General features: G+C 44.7%; 1 protein-coding gene across 1 annotated transcript in view; it reads left to right on the top strand.

Annotated features, from left to right (window-relative positions):
* mrc2 (mannose receptor, C type 2) overlaps positions 1–21717 on the top strand; it is a 97189-nt gene that overhangs the window by 11633 nt on the left and 63839 nt on the right. The window contains exon 2 of the mRNA XM_060901888.1: positions 19678–20100. Within this exon, the coding sequence (XP_060757871.1) occupies positions 19678–20100 (423 nt within the window). The remainder of the gene's footprint in view (positions 1–19677; positions 20101–21717) is intronic.

The following is a 21717-nucleotide window of genomic DNA, read 5'->3' as shown; positions in this document are numbered from 1 at the left end:
AAGGCGGCTGCGCACTACCACCCCCGGGGGCGTCTCAATGTGGGGTTCTATGAGGCAGGTGCGGCCGGGCAGGGGCGAGAACACGTCTGAAAATTCAGTCTGCAACTGGGCAACCTCCGTGAGTTGAGTCAGGGAGAGGTGGTCTCCACAGGGGACCGGAGAGGTACGCGATGCCAGTGTTCCCTTTGGAACCTCCGGCCCCAGCTCCGCCTTCTCTGGAACCAACGACACCAATGCCACGGGGACCTCCTCATTCCAGAGTTTGAGCAGATTGAGGTGGTAAATCTGTAGCGCCCCACCCCTGTCTGTCCGCCTCACTTCATAGTCAACGTCCCCGACTCGCCGTGTGACCTCAAAGGGTCCTTGCCACTTGGCGATCAATTTGGAGCTCGACGTGGGCAACAGTACTAGTACTTTATCTCCCAGTGCAAACTCCCTAAGGCACGTACCCCTGTCGTACAGGCGAATTTGTCGTTCTTGGGCTTGCCGCAAATTCTCCTGGGTTAAGTGAGTGAGTGTGTGGAGTTTTGCACGCAGATCGATAACGTATTGAATTTCATTTTTACTCGGTGAAGGCCCCTCCTCCCAATTTTCCCGCAGTACATCGAGGATGCCGCGCGGCTTACCCCATATAATACTTCAAACGGGGAGAACCACGTGGAGGCTTGTGGGACCTCTCGCACTGCGAATAACAGGGGTTCGAGCCATTTATCCCAATTGCGTGCGTCCTCGCGTACAAATTTTTAAATTATATTCTTGAGGGTGCAGTTGAACCGTTTGACTAAACCGTCCGTTTGTGGGTGATAAACGCTGGTGCGGATCAGCTTAATTCCCAGTAACCCATACAGTTCGCGCAGTGTGCGTGACATAAACGAAGTGCCTTGATCAGTCAGAATCTCTTTGGGGATTCCGACTCGGGAGATGACGTGGAAGAGCGCTTCCGCAATACTGCGTGCTGAGATATTGCAAAGAGCCACTGCTTCCGGGTATCGCGTTGCATAGTCCACCAGAACTAAAATAAAGCGATACCCTCGTGTTGACCGATCTAATGGCCCGACGAGATCCATCCCAATTCTTTCGAATGGGGTCTCAATTAATGGCAGAGGGCACAAAGGCGCTTTTGGAATGACCGCTGGATTTACCAACTGGCATTCGCGGCATGCCGTACACCACCTACGGACGTTGCCGCGAATCCCTGGCCAATAGAATCGGGCCATTATTCGGGCTAGTGTCTTATCCTGCCCCAAGTGTCCAGCCATGGGACTAAAGTGAATCGCCTGGAATACCAATTCCCGGCGGCTCTTTGGAATTAAAAGCTGCATGATCGGCTCCTTAGTCTGAGTGTCCTGCGTCACTCGGTATAATCTATCCTTTATAATAGAGAAATAGGGGAAGGACAGGGTGGCGTTTGGCTGGAGCGTTTGACCATCGATTACTCTCACTTGGTCAAACGCATGCCACAGAGTCTCGTCTCGCGACTGCTCTAACGGAAAATCCACGAGGGATTCCCAGAGAGAGGGAGGAGGAGCCTGTGGTTCCTCCCTCTGATGCGGAGATGATGTAGACGGCTCTGTGACAGCTGCTCCCACCAATGCCACACCGGGACCTCCCCCTGCTGAACTACGGCAGGACCCACTCTTCATTAAATGTGCCATTAACTCCCGAAACCCCGGCCAATCAGTCCCCAAAATTTTCGAGTGGGTAAAGGCGAGGATTAACCGCCGCCTTGACACTAAATTTCTCCCCTCGAAATAGAATGTGGACCGACACTAAAGGGTAGTTGTGAACATCCCTGTGCACACACAACACCTTCACCAATTGTGCTCTCCCCAATGCCTCGTCTTGCACCAGGCTTTGGTGGATTGAGGTCCGATTACAGCCGGAGTCCACCAAAGCCTGATACGTATCCCCTTGGACACTGACCGGTATGCGATATGCTCTGGCCCGATCGAGGGCGGTTTCTGGCGTGTCGGGGATCCAGACCACTGGGCCCACCTCCATTGCCGAGCACTGATGCTGGAGGTGCCCCAGTTCCCTGCAGCGCCAGCAAACTGGCCCGGGCTCTCTCTCTGCACCGGCACTCTGGGGCTCACTCACCGGGGGGGAGGAGAGACAGACACGGAAGTGGGAAACGGGAGGGCACCACGGGTGCGGTGGGCCGGCTGGGGTGGAGCTGGCCCCTGCCTCTGCGGTGGGGGAATGGGGCGAGGACGAGACACAGGAGGGGGGGTAGAGAGAGAGAAGGAGAGAGAAGAGGAGATCTGTGATCCTCGCCGTGGGAACAGCCGCCAAATGGTCCTCCGCCAACTTGATGGCCTGATCCAGCGATGCTGGGCGATGGCACTGGACCCACTCCGTGGCTCCGTCAGGGAGTCGTGCGATGAACTGGTCCAGTACCACCAGACCGACGATTCCCTCGGCGTTGCGATTGTCAGCCCTCAGCCACCGCTGGCAGGCATCCCGGAGTTGCTGGCCAAACACGAACGGCCGGCCAACCTCCTCTAGGTGTAGAGCGCGAAAGCGCTGGCGTTGTTGTTCAGAGGAGCGCCCCACACGCTGGAGGATGGCCCGGCGCAGGTCTGCGTAGACCAGCCGGCTGTCGGCGGGGAGCTGTAGCGTGGCCAGCTGCGCCTCGCCTGTTAGCAGGGGGAGGAGGCACGGCGTGCGCTGTTCCACCGGCCAGCCCCAGGCCTCTGCTGCTTGCTCGAAGAGCACTAGGAAGGCCTCGGGGTTGTCGTGCGGGCCCATCTTCATTAGGGTGAAGGGGGGAGGGCCCGCCGACGCGAGGAGGTGCCGGAACGCCTGATGATCTTCCTGTTGCGCCAGCGCCAGGGCCTCGAACCTTTGCGCTTGCTCCTTTCAGAGGGCGACCAGCGCCTGGTGCGGGCTCTGTTGGGCCGTGGCGAGGGCGTGAATCAGGTCCGTGAAGGGGGAGGATTCCATGGGGCTGTGCTCTGTGCTCCCATCCTGGGTTTCAGCACCACTGTAGTATGTTGAGCGGGTGGGTGGAGCACAGAAGTACGGCAGGCCAGAACTGAGTTTGCAAAAACTCTTTATTTTCAGATTTTCAGCTTCAAATACTATTTCCAGTCACACAGACACACGCGCACACACATCAGTTGCCTGGTAGGGGAGAGAGCTCCCTTCCTCTACTCTCTCTCTCCTTATATAGGGCGTGGTCACTGGGGAAGGCACACAAACACAGATTAACCAACATCAGGTGCAGTGATTCTGCCACTTACCTTCTCTGACTCCGCCCTTCGGTCACAGACCAATGCTTGACCACGCCCCCACTGCCACACCATTGTTTTTGTAATAGTAACAGATAAAGGCTACAATAAAACTATAAAGGTGATTATGTGGGTTATGGGCAAATCCGATTTTCAATCAGATTTTAAGTGTCTGCATTGCAAATTACAAGGGACAATGTATAATATAAAATTATAATTATAAAATTATAGGAAAAAGTAGCTACACTGCAACCTCGCTATAACAAACTCCTTGGGGGATATCAAAAAGTTTGTAATACTGAAAGGGACCCACTTGTCACACCAAACATTATATGCAAAATTTTAGCCACATTCTCCTTATCACAAATGTCTCCCTCCAAGTCACTATCACAGTTCACTGACTGAGTTAAAGGATCATGAACAGAGGAGATGATTTCTTCATCTGTTACCGGTGTATCATTGTCAGTGTCCACCCACTGACTTGCTACAGTATGTTTTCTAAATCTTCACCATTCAGTGCATTTATTTGTTGCAAATCACCAATGATGTAATTTATGTCACTGGCGGGGGTATAAAAACACCGCTGGTACGTTTTAACTAGGTGTTAAGTTTAGCGGTATCAGCATCCATTTTGTCCTTTTATCGATCCTTTGATTACTGTTCTCCATAACTGTTAGTGATGGACACCTAAGCGAGGCTTGTTAATCCTTTGTATTATGGCATTAAAACGTATTGTTAACTTGACTGCGGACTTGATTCCTTATTGTTTGCCTCTGGTAGGAAGAGGAACGCATGGCCTAGTATACCATGTCAGCAGGCAAATGACACATGTAATTGCAGGAAGAGTGTTTATTTACAAACAGGCAGGCAAACAGTTCAAAAACATAAAACAAAGGCAGGGTCACGGGATGGGTAATGGTCAAGCAAGGCACAAACAGAATGGCAGAGGCAAAGACAAAAGGCAGAGTCCAGATGCACAAAATAAAGTTAAAATCAGAAAGGCAATACACAGATACAAGGCTTGGTAATGTGAGACACTCGGTACAGCGTGTATACTTCGCTAAGAGTGTGTTTAGAGAGTCCTTATAAGCGCGCGCTGTGATTGCGCTCTAATCCAGAACAGGTACATAGTAATTAATCCTAATGGCGCTGTGTGCATTTTGTAATCTGTGGCATGTGCTTCGAGCGCCAACGTGCGTGGACATGACACAGTTATTTCTTTTGAAGACTCCAACTTGTCATTAAAGCCAAGGGGACATGAACTTAGTTTGTTATATGCGAAAGTTTGTCGTAAAAGAGTTTGTTATAGTGGGCTGTGCAGTGTACTTAGTTAACTACCAACATGGATATCTCATTGTGGGCCAAAAACTGAAGAGTTTTAAAACGAAGAAAGTTTTGAAAGGAAGCAGGCCACCATTTGATTGTGATAAACTGAGGTTTGCATATGCTGATTTAAAAAAAAAAAATTAGCCTATGGAATTCTTGTCACAAAATTAGGGGAAAAATACAAATTAATTTTAATTTGATCATCAAACTAAATCTTATGTTTAGAAATCTGCTCTTAATCTTATTTGAGACCAAGCACAGACTGAAATGTGGCCTGAATCTGATCCAAAAACTCTTATTCTGGAAATATTTCTTGTTCATATCAGATATGAAAAAAAAAGTTTAATCTGAGCTGCTTGTCTGAACAAGGTCTGAGTCAAATGTGATAAGGTGTATGTACAAGACAGTCAGTCCCACCTGCAGTCTTTTTCCTGTTGATACCTGACTACACAAGGACCAGAGAGATAAAATGGGAATAACTTAATTAGAAAATATTATATAACTGTTTGCCTGTAAATTCTACATCCTTCTGCAGTTTGGCATGCTGGTTTCTATCTCTCTGATTTCCCTTTAGGAAGGTGCATTAATTGCAGGTTCAGGACTTCAGATTATAAATTATACAGTGGGGCAAAAAAGTATTTAGTCAGCCACCAATTGTGCAAGTTCTCTCACTTAAAAAGATGAGAGAGGCCTGTAATTTTCATCATGGGTACACTTCAACTATGAGAGACAGAATGGGGGGGAAAGAATCCAGGAAATCACATTGTCTGATTTTTAATGAATTAATTGGTAAATTCCTCGGTAAAATAAGTATTTGGTCACCTACAAACAAGCAAGATTTCTGGCTCTCACAGACCTGTAACAACTTCTTTAAGAGGCTCCTCTGTCCTCCACTCGTTACCTGTATTAATGGCACCTGTTTGAACTTATCAGTATAAAAGACACCTGTCCACAATCTCAAACAGTCACACTCCAAACTCCACTATGGCCAAGACCAAAGAGCTGTCAAAGGACACCAGAAACAAAATTGTAGACCTGCACCAGGCTGGGAAGACTGAATCTGCAATAGGTAAGCAGCTTGGTGTGAAGAAATCAACTGTGGGAGCAATTATTAGAAAATGGAAGACATACAAGACCATTGATAATCTCCCTCGATCTGAGGCTCCACGCAAGATCTCACCCCATGGGGTCAAAATGATCACAAGAACGGTGAGCAAAAATCCCAGAACCACATGGGGAGACCTAGTGAATGACCTGCAGAGAGCTGGGACCAAAGTAACAAAGGCTACCATCAGTAACACACTACGCCGCCAGGGGACTCAAATCCTGCAGTGCCAGACGTGTCCCCCTGCTTAAGCCAGTACATGTCCAAGCCCATCTGAAGTTTGCTAGAGAGCATTTGGATGATCCAGAAGAGGATTGGGAGAATGTCATATGGTCAGATGAAACCAAAATAGAACTTTTTGGTAAAAACTCAACTTGTCGTGTTTGGAGGAGAAAGAATGCTGAGTTGCATCCAAAGAACACCATACCTGCTGTGAAGCATGGGGGTGGAAACATCATGCTTTGGGGCTGTTTTTCTGCAAAGGGACCAGGACGACTAATCCATGTAAAGGAAAGAATGAATGGGGCCATGTATTGTGAGATTTTGAGTGAAAACCTCCTTCCATCAGTAAGGGCATTGAAGATGAAACGTGGCTGGGTCTTTCAGCATGACTATGATCCCAAACACAGGGACAGGTGTCTGGGCAACGAAGGAGTGGCTTCGTAAGAAGCATTTCAAGGTCCTGGAGTGGCCTAGCCAGTCTCCAGATCTCAAACCCATAGAAAATCTTTGGAGGGAGTTGAAAGTCCGTGTTGCCCAGCGACAGCCCCAAAACATCACTGCTCTAGAGGAGATCTGCATGGAGGAATGGGCCAAAATACCAGCAACAGTGTGTGAAAACCTTGTGAAGACTTACAGAAAACATTTGACCTCTGTCATTGCCAACAAAGAGTATATAACAAAGTATTGAAATGAACTTTTGTTATTGACCAAATACTTATTTTCCACCATAATTTGCAAATAAATTCTTTAAAAATCAGACAATGTGATTTTCTTGATTTTTTTTTTCTTCTCATTTTGTCTCTCATAGTTGAGGTATACCTATTATGAAAATTACAAGCCTCTCTCATCTTTTTAAGTGGGAGAACTTGCACAATTGGTGACTGACTAAATACTTTTTTGCCCCACTGTATACACATCATTGTTTTAACACTGTTTTGTTCAACAAAACAGCCACCCCTGTTTAAAACGTACCAGTTTGTCTGTGAACCTTGATAAAAGTTATGTCTGGAGGACAAAGAAACAAACTGTGAACAGCCTTAACAATTGTGGGTGTTGTGCTACTGGAACATGGATAATAATCTAAACACCTCCTGCGGGCTAGTTCTCTTTTTTTATGTGCTGCTCTGAATCCAAGTTTAAATGTTAGCACTTTCTGACATCTGCTTACAGCGAAACTAGCACAAATCAACATTCATTTTCCGAACCAGTGACTTCAACCGGCTGTGGTTTCATTCACACACAGCTGCCATTGAAGCCCAAAGAAGCATTGTGTAACCAATCTTTTTGATGGACAGTCATATGGCCATCCAGCCACACTGCACTGGGTCTTGGGTCAATAAATTTCAGTCTGCATGCTGACCTGTAGAGGACCTACATGGCAGCAACAGTGTAAACCCTGTAAGTTTTACAAGAGGCCCTTATGGTTCAAGGAGTGTCTTTAAAATACCTAAGTTTAGCCTTTAAATTCCAAAGAGCTGTCGACAGGTCCAGACATACATTCCGCATGCTTGCAGTTGCTCCCGTTTTCTGTTAATTTCCCTGGAGTTACTGAATAGTGTGCACTAAGACTAAGTCAAGTCAAGATTATTTGTATAGCGCTTTTAACAATAAACATTGTTGCAAAGCAGCTTTACAGAATTTGAACAACTTAAAACATGAGCTAATTTTATCCTTAATCTATCCCCAATGAGCAAGCCTGTGGCGACGGTGGCAAGGAAAAACTCCCTCAGACGACATGAGGAAGAAACCTCGAGAGGAACCAGACTCAAAAGGGAACCCATCCTCATTTGGGCAACAACAGACAACATGACTATAACATTAACAGTTTTAACATGAAGTCAGTTTCGTTGATGTTATAACTCTTCATTGATGGAAACTTGAGTGCAAAACTGTTCATGACAACTGCAGTCCTAAAGTTAGCGAGTCAACTGTAGTCCTCAGCCATAAAAGCATTACTGTAAGTGTCCAGAGCGTCCTCCAAGTGTGACTTTCAGCTGTCCACATGGGGCCGTCCTCCACAGGAGCGATGCGATGAGACTCCAACCAGACACAGGGCAGCAGGATGGATCAGGCAGGTCCGAGGAGCAGAAGAGGTCAGCATCTCAATCCCAGTACCAACATGTAACTCAGAGGGACAGATTGGGGGGGGGGGGGGGGGGACTAATACCTGAATAAAAGGCTGTGATTGTAAGGGGTTACGCTGTAGTGTTTTATCCTTTCTAATGTGTAACTGCAGGCAACTAAGTGCCAGAAAACATCAGCAAGGTTTAAACAGGTAAAATTAATTTGAAAAAAAAAGATGAAATAATAGAAATGTGCATCAGAACAGTGGAGTCAGTTCGATAATTATGTCTATTATGTATACTTTATTTGTGATATCAGTGTCATATCGCTTACTTTTAACTGTTTAATTTGCATACACCTTTATCTGTTACTAAAACATAAATGTTATACAGTCATGTGAAAGAATAAGTACATCCCATGGAAACTGTAGACTTTTCTCAACAAGCAAACATTTCACCTTTTTGATACAGTGCCTACAGATAAAGGTGATGAACAAAACAACAAGGAAGGTTATCTCTCTCAATCATTTACTCAACACAAATATCAATAGAGGTAATATTCTTCTGTGGAGAAAGTAAGTATGCCCTTGGCTTCAGAAGCTCGTATTGTCCCCTTTAAAGTGCATATTCTGGACCAATTTTGTGTTTTTTAATATGAAAGTATGTCCCTTTACACACTCATCCAGAAGGGTAATTTTGCACAAGGCCATCTGTCTACAGCAGAAAAAAATAAAATAACAAAACGCGTTTGGAAAAATCCCAAGGGAGTCTGGAGCCAGATTCGTGATGTCACTTGCGGAAGCGCCAGCAGGCTGCGCGAGCTTTGCACGGTTTAAGTGCACAGCCTGTGTAGACCAAGCGCTCCCATTTCTCTCTCATTGTCCGGTCTTTTGGAAAACAATGACTACGTTTACATGCACATCCAAATCGAGCTGCTGTCGGTAATCGAGCTGAAGGTCCCAGCAGGGTGCCAGAGAAATCCAATCCTACATGCACACAATGAAATCGGGCTATTGTGTGAGGTGCATTGTGCACCCGAGCCACAGGTGGCGCAACACGCCCCATCGTGTTGGTACACTTCCGGTTGTCGTCATGAAGAAGAGCTATTCAAGAGTGTAAACAAAGTTATCAGTTCCGTGTTCTCCATTGCGCGTTTTTCTCCCGTCCATGAATTTTAATATATTCAACTCCTTAAGCTGAATGAGCATGAACTCTGTCTCCTCATTGCTCCAGAAGTGCACGTTTCTGCTTGCCTGTGGCAGTGGGGGCGTGGTCAAGCACCGGTCTGTGACAGGAGGGCGGAGCCAGGGAAGGTGAGTGGCAGAATCACTTCACCTGACGGTAATTAACCTGTGTTCGTGTGTCTTCCCAGTAACCGCGCCCTATTTAAGGAGGCAGAGGGAGAGCAGAGGGGACAGCTCATCCCGGGACTAGAACACAGCGCGCGCGTGTGTGTGTTTTTTTCTCTCAAGAATAAAAGTAGGCTGTTAAACTGAAAAGTCTGACAATAAAAAGCCTATTAGTACCAGAAGCTTTGTCCTGCCGTCCTCTGTGCTCCACCCACACTTCAGAGAGCTCTACATCGCCATTTTCTCTTCTTCGTTTGTTCCTCCTGACCTCTTCTGCTGCTCGCTACTACTGTTGTCATGCCGACCGAGGCTGTTGTGTTTCCCGCTTGTGGTCTCGTCACTCGTCACTTCCGGAAGTAGCTCGACAACTAGCTCGATAGGGTATACATGCACAAAGTAGCTCGGCAGAAATCGCATAAACTAGGTCATGTAGCTCGATTCCGAGAAATCAAGTTCGGTTCAATTTCAGCCGAATTAAGGTGTATACATGGCATTTTGAACTTCGATTTCAGTCGAGCAACGGCAGAAATTCGATTCTCTCTATGTGCATGTAAACGTAGTGACTGAGTACTAATCCCATCAAGATTGGTGTTGCTACACCCTCCTACGATACATCTGTTAACCATTTTAATAATTACGCAATAACGTTGAAGAAATTTGCAGAAAACCACCAGGTTGTTTTCTCATAAACAAACCAGCGCTGACGTAGGATTCAGAGGGAGGCGTCCCGCATGCGACGTCACGAAAATCAATGTTTGCCGGGAAATTCAAACGCCAAGTTTTTTCAGAGGCGGACCAATTCGCCTCAAATGGCTTGATTTCAACTGAATTTTTCTGGTATTGCGCAAGGTAAAAAAAATTGCAGAGAATGCAGAATGTTACAGATATTTGACCAAAATTTAATATAAAATAGTAAAATTACATTGATCTTGCTCCTGAGTTTACCCGTGATATGTACTTTAACAGAAATAACTTTTTGCAGGCATTTTGCGTAATTGTCCACCAGTCTCTGACATCATCTTGCTGAATTTTTTGATCACTCTTCCATGCAAAATTCCTTCGGTTGAAAAATGTTTGAAGGTTTTCTTGCATATTCTGCCCTTTTCAAATCTCCCCACAACATTTCAGTGGGGTTCAAACCTGAGCTTTAACTAGGCAATTCCATAACCCTTCATTTCTTCTTTTTGAGCCATTCCTTGGTGGATTTGCTTATGTGCTTAGGATCATTATCTTGTTGAAAGGTCCACCTCCGGTACAACTTCAACTTTTGAAGTTGGTTCGAGCCCAGTGGCGGATGAGGGCCTTTCTGTGTTCATGTAATCCCCGTGTCTGTGTGGGTTTACTCTGGGTGCTCCAGTTTCCCCCAAAGACATGCAAGTTAGGCTGATTGGTGGCTCTAAATTGACCATAGGTGTGAATGGTTGTTTGTCTCCATGTGTTAGCCCTGCGATGACCTGGTGACTTGTCCAGGGTGTATTCCGCCTCTCACCTACAGTGGTGCTTGAAAGTTTGTGAACCCTTTAGAATTTTCTATATTTCTGCATAAATATGACCTAAAACATCATCAGATTTTCACACAAGTCCTAAAAGTAGATAAAGAGAACCCAGTCAAACAAATGAGACAAAATATTTATACTTTGTCATTTATTTATTGAGGAAAACGATCCAATATTACATATCTGTAGGTGGCAAAAGTATGTGAACCTTTGTTTTCAGTATCTGGTGTGACCCCAGGCGAGGGCCTTTCTGTGTGGAGTTCCCATGTCACCCCTCTGCTTGCTGACCTATTGCAGCGCACATCAAATTTAAGACATTGGTGCTAGCTTACCAGGCTCTCAAGGGGTTAGGGCCAGCACACCTCCAGTGTCTGTTCTGCCCCTACACACCAGCCAGATCCCTACGCTCCACTTCTACTGGTCGCCTGGCCCCTCCTCCTCTTTGCTCCTGCCCAGCTTGCTCAAGATTGCTGTCTGTCCTGGCTCCCCGTTGGTGGAATGACCTTCCCATTGAGATCAGAACTGCCGACTCCCTGACCACCTTCAAGCACAAACTGAAGACTCACCTCTTCAGGTTGCACCCTTCCCCTTCCTCCCTGCCCACTGTGTAACTGCGTATTGGTCTAGATTGGTCTGTGTACTGTCTAGCCTGGGGTTAGTCATTTTGAGTGCTCTATTTAGTTGGAGGGCAGCACGGTGGTGTAGTGGTTAGCACTGTCGCCTCACAGCAAGAAGGTCCTGGGTTCGAGCCCAGCGGCCGGCGAGGGCCTTTCTGTGTGGAGTTTGCATGTTCTCCCCATGTCCGCGTGGGTTTCCTCTGGGTGCTCCGGTTTCCCCCACAGTCCAAAGGCATCCAGGTTAGACTAATTGGTCGCTCTAAATTGACCGTAGGTGTGAATATGAGCGTGAATGGTTGTCTATGTGTTAGCCCTGCGATGACCTGGCGACTTGTCCAGGGTGTACCCTGCCTCTTGCCCATAGTCAGCTGAGATAGGCTCCAGTTTGCCTGCAACCCTGTAGGACAGGATAAGCGGCTACAGATGATGGATGGATATTTAGTTGGACTTTATATGGTTGGTTTGTTTCCTTGGCTGTTTGAGTATGAGTATTTCAATATTATATTACACTAAGTATTGCTTTCACTTGTTCAGTTGACACAAGACACTTTCTTGTCTAGAAGTGCAGCATGTTGTATACCTGACTGTTGCACTCGTTGTACGTGGCGCTGGATAAGAGTGTCTGCTAAATGCCCTGTAATGTAATGTAATTAGAAAATGAATACCTTCTGGCCAATCAGATTTAGAATTCAACAAAGCTGATTGACTATGGGATAACATTGAAGCCAGGATTGTGTACAGTATAGCTGAGCACTGCAATGTATTCCAAAAATTCTGTTGCTTGTTCATGTTTTAAATAAGCATTAATATACAACTTCTCAGTTGTGTTTCATGCCCTTTGGCCATGAGGCAATAATCATCTCAGTGCAAAAACATCTGTAGATTTTTGTGCAGTGATTTAATCATGTAATCATTTCCGTTTCTTTTGGAATGGCGGTTTTATCCGAACCACGTAGGAACAACCCGGATTCAGCATGAAAGAATTAGGATGTTTTGAAGAGAGTCACGAAAAAAGGCCTACGTCCTTCATCTGTCTGTGTCAATATAAAAACTCCTTAGAACTTTACAAGACTGCGAAGTATCTTCAAGGATTCTCTTTATAAATATGAAGTCCATCTCACTGTGATGTAATTGTCATGTTGGTCTCTTTTTCACATGACAACTTCAATGTGAAGTGGAAGAAATTTTGGTCAGTAGGACAAAAGAAAAGAGTAAATTACTGAATGTCCTGAACTCTAGAGCCATTACTTCACAGAAAGAGTCTTCCTAGTTTGGAAAAGTACATCTTTTCTCATTTGTGTTACTTTTGTCCCTCCTACTTTTAAGTTTGTAAAAGAGTGCAAGATTTTCCAAAGGCTTGCTACTGCCAGCATGTTGTCCTAGTTAGACCACATTCACAGCAGCGTAATGATTAGATACTGGCTTTTGCTCAAAGTCAACAACTGGAACAATGCAGAACAAGAAGAGAAGGGCACTAAATATATCAGATTAGTATCCACATACAGAAAAGAACAGTGTGACCCAACATTTTGGTAACACGCACATCAGTCATGTAGTCACAGCAGATGGTAGTTTACTCAGGCCATTGTGCGCTTTACGGTGAGCAAGCCACAATCTGACTAAACGATTTATACACAGTTTGCTGAGCAAGGCAGGAGATATTAGTAGCATGCTGTGGGTTCTCTTTCTGGCTGTCCTCATCACTCAGCCTCTGTTTCCACTTTGTGGGTGTTTAGAATTTTACAGTTCTACAAAAATCATCATCGGCAGCAGCTGTGGGCGCAGCTCATTATGATGAAGCGTGTTGAAGGTATGAGTGGGTTGTGAGGCAAAAACAATACTATACACGTGGTTTGCTAACAAAGACAGGAGATGCACATTTTAATGTTATGAATTTAGTAATATATTTTATTAAATGGGCAGCACGGTGGTGTAGTGGTTAGCGCTGTCGCCTCACAGCAAGAAGGTCTGGGTTCGAGCCCCGTGGCCGGCGAGGGCCTTTCTGTGCGGAGTTTGCATGTTCTCCCCGTGTCTGCGTGGGTTTCCTCCAGGTGCTCCGGTTTCCCCCACAGTCCAAAGACATGCAGGTTAGGTTAACTGGTGGCTCTAAATTGACCATAGGTGTGAATGTGAGTGTGAATGGTTGTCTGTGTCTATTGCCGCTTTTCCACTACCAACGCGGCTGAGTTGGGCTGAGCCGTGCCGTGCTGAGTTGGGCTGAGTCGAGCTGAGTGAGGCTGTTGGAGTTGCATTTCGACTACAACCGCGCTGAACCGTGCTGGCTGGAAGTGGGTGGACACATTGGGTGGAGTTAGCGAAAGTGGGTGGACGTAACGTGATGTCGTTAGGTGGCGCAAACAGTGACATCAGTGACCTTTTAAGCAGTAGTCTCACAACCCGGATAGTAAACAATAAACATGGAGGACATGGAGTCGTTAGTGTTGCTGGTCTTGGTGCTGTGGCTTGTTGTCACCGACAACGCCAACAGATACTGGCAAGAGCGTATAGATGAGGCGAGGCGCATAAGGCTTCAGAAATTCTCGTAATTCGTAATTCTTCTTCTTCCGGGTTTACAGTGTTTACAGATCCCAGCGTGCTCGCGGGGCGTGTGTGGGCATGTGAGGACACTCCTCCTCACCAATCAGTGCACAGGGGAGTGTCTCCTCACACCCCTAGCCCCACTCGGCTCGGTTTGGCTCGCTTCAGCCCTACTCCAAAACCGTGCAAGTTTTGGGTGCTGAGTAGGGCTGAAGCGAGCTGAGTTGTGCTGCTCTGAGGCGAGCCATGGTGGGCTGAAGTGAGCTGAAAAAGGGTAGTGGAAAAGGGCCATAAGTGTCAGCCCTGTGATGACCTGGTGACTTGTCCAGGGTGTACCCCGCCTTTCGCCCGTAGTCAGCTGGGATAGGCTCCAGCTTGCCTGCGACCCTGTAGGACAGGATAAAGCGGCTAGAGATAATGAGGTGAGAGATGAGATTTTATTAAATGTCTAAAAATGCATTGTTTAACATGGAAGTGAAGGAAAAATTAAACATTTGCCAAATTGTTTGAACAACCAGTCAGCTGCTTTTTCTGTGAGAAATGATGAGTAATGTTGTAAAACACTAACAATATCTGTAATATCTACAGAAGTAAGACTTAATTTAGCTCAACATTATATTGTCATATTGCCTATTTGGGTTTATGCGTTGGTATGTTCAGCCATGTGTCAATATTAACAATAATATATTATTATATTGTACTATGCTATTTATAATACCTTGTTTAAAATACACCAATCAGCCATAACATTAAAACCACTGACAGTTAAATTGAATAACATTTGATTATCTTATTACAATGGCACCTGTCAAGAGAACAGTCAGTTCGTGAAGTTGATGTGTTGGAAGCAGGAAAAATGGGCAAGTGAAGAGCTACTGCAACACAAACTGCTGAAAAAGTTTCTGGCTAAAACAGAAGGGTGTCAGCAAGAACTTTTCAACAGTTTGTGCTACAGTAGCTCTTCTGTGGGATTGGATCATATAATAATAATAATAAGTTCAACTTATATAGCACCTTTCTCACACCCAAGGTCGCTTTACAATTAAAAAAAAAAAATCTAAAGAGTCCACCAAACCAAAAAGGCCCACCAAAAGAGGGTCAGGATGTAATTCCAATGGTGTAGCTACCCACAGTCCCACCAAAAGGCGCACGAAGGTATGTCCCACACCGCCTGCACAGCTTCCATGATGCCACTGGGCAACATCGCTTGGAACACTGCGCCATCGATCCACAAAGCAAGCACAGAAGCACCGCCGCACCGAGCACTGGTATGTCCCAAACCACCTGTACAACCACAGTGATGTCACCGGGCAACAGCGCTCAGAACACCGCACCAAGCACCAAAGCATCGCCACACAGAGCATTGGACAACCCTGATGTTAAAAGAGCAACGAGCTCACTGCAGTTCAGAGTGAGGAGCACAGGCATCACCCATGGCAGACCAATGCCTGAAGGAAACAGACGCCCAAAACTGGGTCTGAAGTTACACCACAACCGGTGGACAAAATATCTCATCTCATTATCTCTAGCCGCTTTATCCTGTTCTACAGGGTCGCAGGCGAGCTGGAGCCTATCCCAGCTGACTACGGGCGAAAGGCGGGATACACCCTGGACAAGTCGCCAGGTCATCACAGGCGACTTGACACATAGACACAGACAACCATTCACACTCACACCTACGGTCAATTTAGAGTCACCAGTTAATCTAACCTGCATGTCTTTGGACTGTGGGGGAAACTGGAGCACCCGGAGGAAACCCACGCGGACACGGGGAGAACATGCAAATTCCGCACAGAAAGGCCCTCGCCGTCCACGGGGCTCGAACCCGGACCTTCTTGCTGTGAGGCAACAGCACTAACCACTACACCACCGTGCCGCCCCGGACAAAACATTCAAACACAAAATGAAAAACAAAGGGGAAAAAAGAAAAAGGAAAAAGCTCCGGTGAGAAGCGGCAGCCAAAATGCACACAACATCCTCTCAACCAGAAACGGAAATGATGAGCTAGCCTTTGTGCCCCATGCAAATCATTGAGCTTTCAATACCCATGACCCTGTCACTGGTTCACCGGTTGTCCTTCCTTGGACTACTTTTGGTAGGTACTAACCGTTGCATACCAAGAACACACCAGAAGATGTGCCATTTTGGAGATGCTCAGTCCCAGTCATCTAGCCATCACAATTTGGCCCTTGTTAAAGTCGCTCAGATCCTTACGCTTTCCCAATTTTCTTGCTTCCAACACATCGACTTCGAGAACTGACTGTTCTCTTGCTGCCTAATTTATCCCACCCCATGACAGGTGCCATTGTAATGAGATAATCAATGTAATTCACTTCACCTGTCAGTATTTTTCATGTTATGGCTGATCGTTGTATATTAATTGTCTCTGCCTGCTTTGTTAGGCCACCATTTTAACCAAAACCATAAAATATGTAAGATAGAAAACATGACATGTTGTTATTGAAACATAATCACTAATGGATTCATGTAACATGAAGCGGAGTTACTGATACCACCCTGAAGTTTATTATTTTCCCATAACAGTATGCTTGGAGGCCCTGTGATGACTTGGCGACTTGTCCAGGATGTACCCCGCCTTTCGCCCGTAGTCAGCTGGGATAGGCTCCAGCTTGCCTGCGACCCTAGCGGCTAGAGATAATGAGATGAGTATGCTTGGAGAGTTTTTAGTCGTCTTATACTGCAGCAGATTGCCAATGGTAACCACTATGTTATCTATTAAACAATGACGCATCATAGTTTTATCCCTTTACAGTTACATTTAATGTTGTGGAACCTCCTGGAAACAAGTTTGTTCCTGTTATCATATACATCATCGCAGCTATAAACAGTTGTTCCCTTGCTAACACTGGGAACGCCTTCCTAAATTTTAGATAAATACTTCCTCACAGAAAACTCTTCTATATTAATAGCCAGAACCACTGAAAATCTGATGCTGTGGTGTAAGACAACGTGCAACAGCCAAATGAAACCATACATCCATTACCCTTAGCTGCTTATCCTGTGCAGGGTCGCAGGCAAGCTGGAGCCTATCCCAGCTGACTACGGGCGAAAGGCGGGGTACACCCTGGACAAGTCGCCAGGTCATCGCAGGGCCGACACATAGACACAGACAACCATTCACGCTCACATTCACACCTACGGTCAATTTAGAGTCACCAGTTAGCCTAACCTGCATGTCTTTGGACTGTGGGGGAAACCGGAGCACCCGGAGGAAACCCACGCGGACACGGGGAGAGCATGCAAACTCCGGACAGAAAGGCCCTTGCCGGCCGCTAGGCTTGAACCCGGACCTTCTTGCTGTGAGGTGGCAGTGCTAACCATTACACCACCGTGCCACCTGCCAAATGGAACCAATTTACAAATTGAAACAAAAATCCAATAAAAGTTTTTTGTCTGAATATGGGTCAAAGAGCAAAAAATAGCATACTGTTTTTCCATCAGTGTATATGGTTGCGGTTGCTAGGATGATCTGCAGAGCTTTTCAGGTGTAAGAACTACTCACTAATCACATTGCAGGACGCCAAACTCTTATGCTCTTCATTTCACTATGGTTACTGAATAATTCATGGTAGTTATTGACTACTGCATTTATTTACTACTGCATTCATTATTACAAAACAGAGATCAGCACTGAGATCAGCACATGACTAATGTATTAGTGTCTTTGGGTTGAAGCAGGTCATTAAGTCAAGAATCTATTCCAACAGTTACTATTCTGTCCCTTGTGTACATAATGATATGTATTCAGACTCTTAAGTCAGTAACAGAGCCTCTATTTGTTTGGTTTTGGGTTGGTGCCCCCACTCCATTCCCTATTTTTGCTGCTCATTCCCTTTTTTCTTCACTTGGCCTCAGTTTGGAATAACAGTTGTGTTTTTGTTGCTTCTCTGACTGTCCTTCTTTCTTCCATTTTTGGGACCTTTTTTCATTCAGTATTATTTTTCTCCCTTATCCTATATATCCAACATTTCTCTGACTTTGTCGTTAGCATTCTTGTGTTTACTGTAAACCCCCCCCCCCCCCCCCCCCCACGTGTCACATTCTCAGGAGGAAATAGGAGACAGAAAACGTAAAACTCAAGCAAGATGGAGGGATGAGAAAAAAGGCACTATCTTTTAGAGAGGAGGCTGTTGGGTTTGGCTCAAAACATTCCTTTTTCTCTGTGCTCAGTGCAGCTCTAGATATGCAAATTTCCACGTCTACCTCCTTTTCCTTTGCTATTTTTCCTCCTGCCTCCTTCTTTCTTTGTCTTCGGGATGGCTTGTTACTGGTTGCCTCTTCATAGATTTAAGCTGCTGGTGGGAGAAAAAATACAGATCTGTACTTTTATATGGAAATGAAATGACTATTTCTAAGTTGTATTGCTTCTTATTGTGTGAGTTTCATTACTTTATAGAATTTTATAGTGTAGATATTTTATAAGGATACATCGATCTCGATACTGTTATCTTGTATTAGTCGGATACTGTGTACATTTACTCATACTAAAAATGCTCTGATAAGATCTGATATCACATGACACTATGGATGTAAGCCTTGCTTGGACATAGTTAATGATTAATTAATTAGGGCAATGAAATCAAAGCAGACTGCAAACTGTGCTCTGTGAAAAATATCAAGAGGAGGAACTAAAAAAAAAATCTTCATTTCTGTACAACATAGCATGAAGAATTCGTTGCTCTCTCTCTCTCTCTCTCTCTCTCTCTCTCTCTCTCTCTCTCTATATATATATATATATATATATATATATATATATATATATATATATATATAAAATATCCCTTAGCCAGTATATTGTTCTTGTAAGCTGTACAGAAAAACATTTCCATGAAAAACTGCAACCATGGTCAAGCCAATGTAATCTAACGTAGCTGGCTAATGTAATTCATTTAAAGCCAACTCTCTAACATTATACAGTATCTACAGAGCCTAGTGGCATATGTGTGTGGACACACTTATGTGCACTTTTCATGGCCACGATGTAATCCAGGGGGGAAAAAAAAACCATAAACAGAGCTAAATAAATAAAATATTCTGTGATGTGATTCCCTGATTGATTAATATTAAGTAGGTTACTTATTTTGGTAAATTAGTACCAAAAAATACTGAAAAAAATGGTATTGGTGCTTTCGTGTTGATTTTAATGTGAGTAATGTGGCATATTCCAATGCCAATCTGTCAAGCAAAAGAGCATGAGAATGCTGGATCAATGCTGACCACAAAACCTTCCACTGTAAAAGGCCACATCAGGTCATAGCAAAGTTACTTTTATGAAAGAAAGAAACACACACACACACACACACGCACGGACATGCATATGATGACCTGGAATTCATGGCTTTGAATGTGACATATGGAAACACTCAGAGTGAATCAGGTCACAAGCACCAAAACATGTTTAAACCCAGAACTAAGGGAAATGGGTATTTGAACCAGGGAATGTTAAGGATTTGTGTACATGCTCACTATCTTGGTATGTGGTAAGCAATAATTTTTAAAATAACAACAAACATAAAAAAAAGATTTAGAAAAATCATGTTTTCCAAATCAGATCTTTCCCATTGACTTGCTGGTTTTTAGTTTTGAATGATTGCACAGAGGCTGCATCCATTAATGTGCATATTGATTGCTTTTCCTTTTCCAAATAATGATTTTCTATAGATTTTCTAGTGCACTAATTAATACATCCTCTTCCTGTCTCTTTTCTCAGCACATGATTCCGACACGTTTGCCTTTTTCCATGAGGGGGTGCGGGGCTGTTTGGCTGTACGAGACCATGCGCTCTACCTTACAACATCCTGTGATGGTGATGCTCAACTCTGGAAGTGGGTCACCCAGAATCGCCTCTTTAACATAGGCTCCTCTCTCTGCCTGGGTGTCAGAGTGGCAAATGGGAGTATCTTGAGTGTCTCCCCTCGGCTCAGCGTTTTCCGGTGTGACCGTGAACCCCCTCTGGTCCGGTGGTCATGGAGCTGCAGCAAGTTCCTAAATGATCTCAGCACCTATTTGCCCAATCCAAACCCACCCAGAGATGACCGTAACATCTCAGCAGCTCAGGCTTCGCCACCAGCTGGAAACACACGGTGGAGACTTTATGGTGACGAGCAGGACCTCTGTGCTAAAACATACCGTGGTAAGACATACTCAGCCCTCGCTTGGGTATCTATGAGACAATCTTATCAGATTCATTTGAATGAATTTTCACAGGGGCTAATAAGTACAGTGCCTTTCACAGCCTTGAACCTTTTCACATTGTTTTACAATATATATTATTTTACAATATATATCTCTCATTTGAATGTGCTTTTGTTATTGTGACATAAAGGTTAAACAAACAACAAAGCAGATGTACTCCTGGGTCAGTACTTGGTCAACCTTTGGTTGCAAGTCTTCTGGGATATGTGTTTGTACATCTGGATCCTGATACTGTTTCTCATTCTTCTTGCCAAAATTGCTCAAGCTGTGCCAGGCTGAATGGAGACTGTTGGTGAACAGCAATTTGGAACCTTTCTACAGATTCTCAGCCATCTTTAGGTCTAGACTTTGATTGGACCATTCTAACACCATTCTAATTTTTGGGTTTGAGCCACTCCAGGGTAGCTTTGGCAGTATGCTTAGGGTTCTTGGAAAGTAAACCTCTGCCCCAGAGTAAATCTCTTGCAGACCGGAAGAGTTTTCTTCTAGGATTACCTTGCACTAGGTTCCATCAAGGATGCCCTCAATTCTGACCAATTTCCAAGTCCCTGCTGGTGGCAAACAATATGATGCTGCCACCACCATGCTTTACTGATGGGATGGTGTGTTCATGCTATTGAGAAGTGCTGAGTTTCAGCCAAATATACAGCTTTTTTACCAAGGCCAAATATCCAAGGCCGTGAATACCTACTTGGAGCTAGGGAGTAACAGCAATTGTCACTATGTAAGCGTTATGAATAGAGTATGCCTAAACAATCACATTTTCCATTTACACAAATGTTGTTAACTTATGTGATGCCATCTGGACTTGCTTATTTATTTTCTGGCACTGCATTGACCACCATTATCTGTAAAATCTAAAAGTGTAATTTTAGCTGATTCTCCTACCATCTCAAATAGCTAATCCTCTAGTTAACTGCTAATAAACTAGCTGACATTTGTCACAATTAGACACAAGTGAGATTTCAGTATGTTAGTCTTGATCTACAGTTGTGGTCAGAAGTTTACATGCAGGGACCTGAATGTAGTGTTGTAGTACTTGAGTCTATTCTTGAGACCTTTTCACTTACTCGGTCTCACCTTGGAATTGAAAGCAATTGTCCTTGATCTTGAATCGGTCTCAGACTAGAGCAGCATGGTCAGAGTTGTAATTTTAGAGGGAGGCCTTGAGACCATTTTTTTCCCCCACCACAGTGACAGTGATAAACTTTTCAATTTTTCCTTCTCAAAATAATTATATCCATGAAAAAACAACAACAACTGTATAATGAATCTGTTAATTCAGATTGAATTGACTGGTGGAAAACTTTGGGGGGGTTGTGGTCTCAGTATTGACTCAGTCTTGCCTCCTCCAAAGACTCTGTCTCGACCACCTCAGAATCCCAGAGTCTTGGTCTTGACTCGGACTCAGTATCGGTGGTCTTGTCCCCATCTCTACATGAATGTCATGGCAAGACTGGGCTTTCAATTATTTCTTTGAACTGTTGTTTTTCTGTGGCAGAATGATTATACAATATACTGTACATCATTCACAGAAAAAAACAAGAACTTGGTG

This window comes from Neoarius graeffei, chromosome 20 (assembly GCF_027579695.1).
Source record: "Neoarius graeffei isolate fNeoGra1 chromosome 20, fNeoGra1.pri, whole genome shotgun sequence".
Classification (NCBI taxonomy): Eukaryota; Metazoa; Chordata; class Actinopteri; order Siluriformes; family Ariidae; genus Neoarius; species Neoarius graeffei.
The sequence above is the reverse complement of the archived record's forward strand: the minus strand, read 5'-3'. Positions and strand labels throughout refer to the sequence as shown.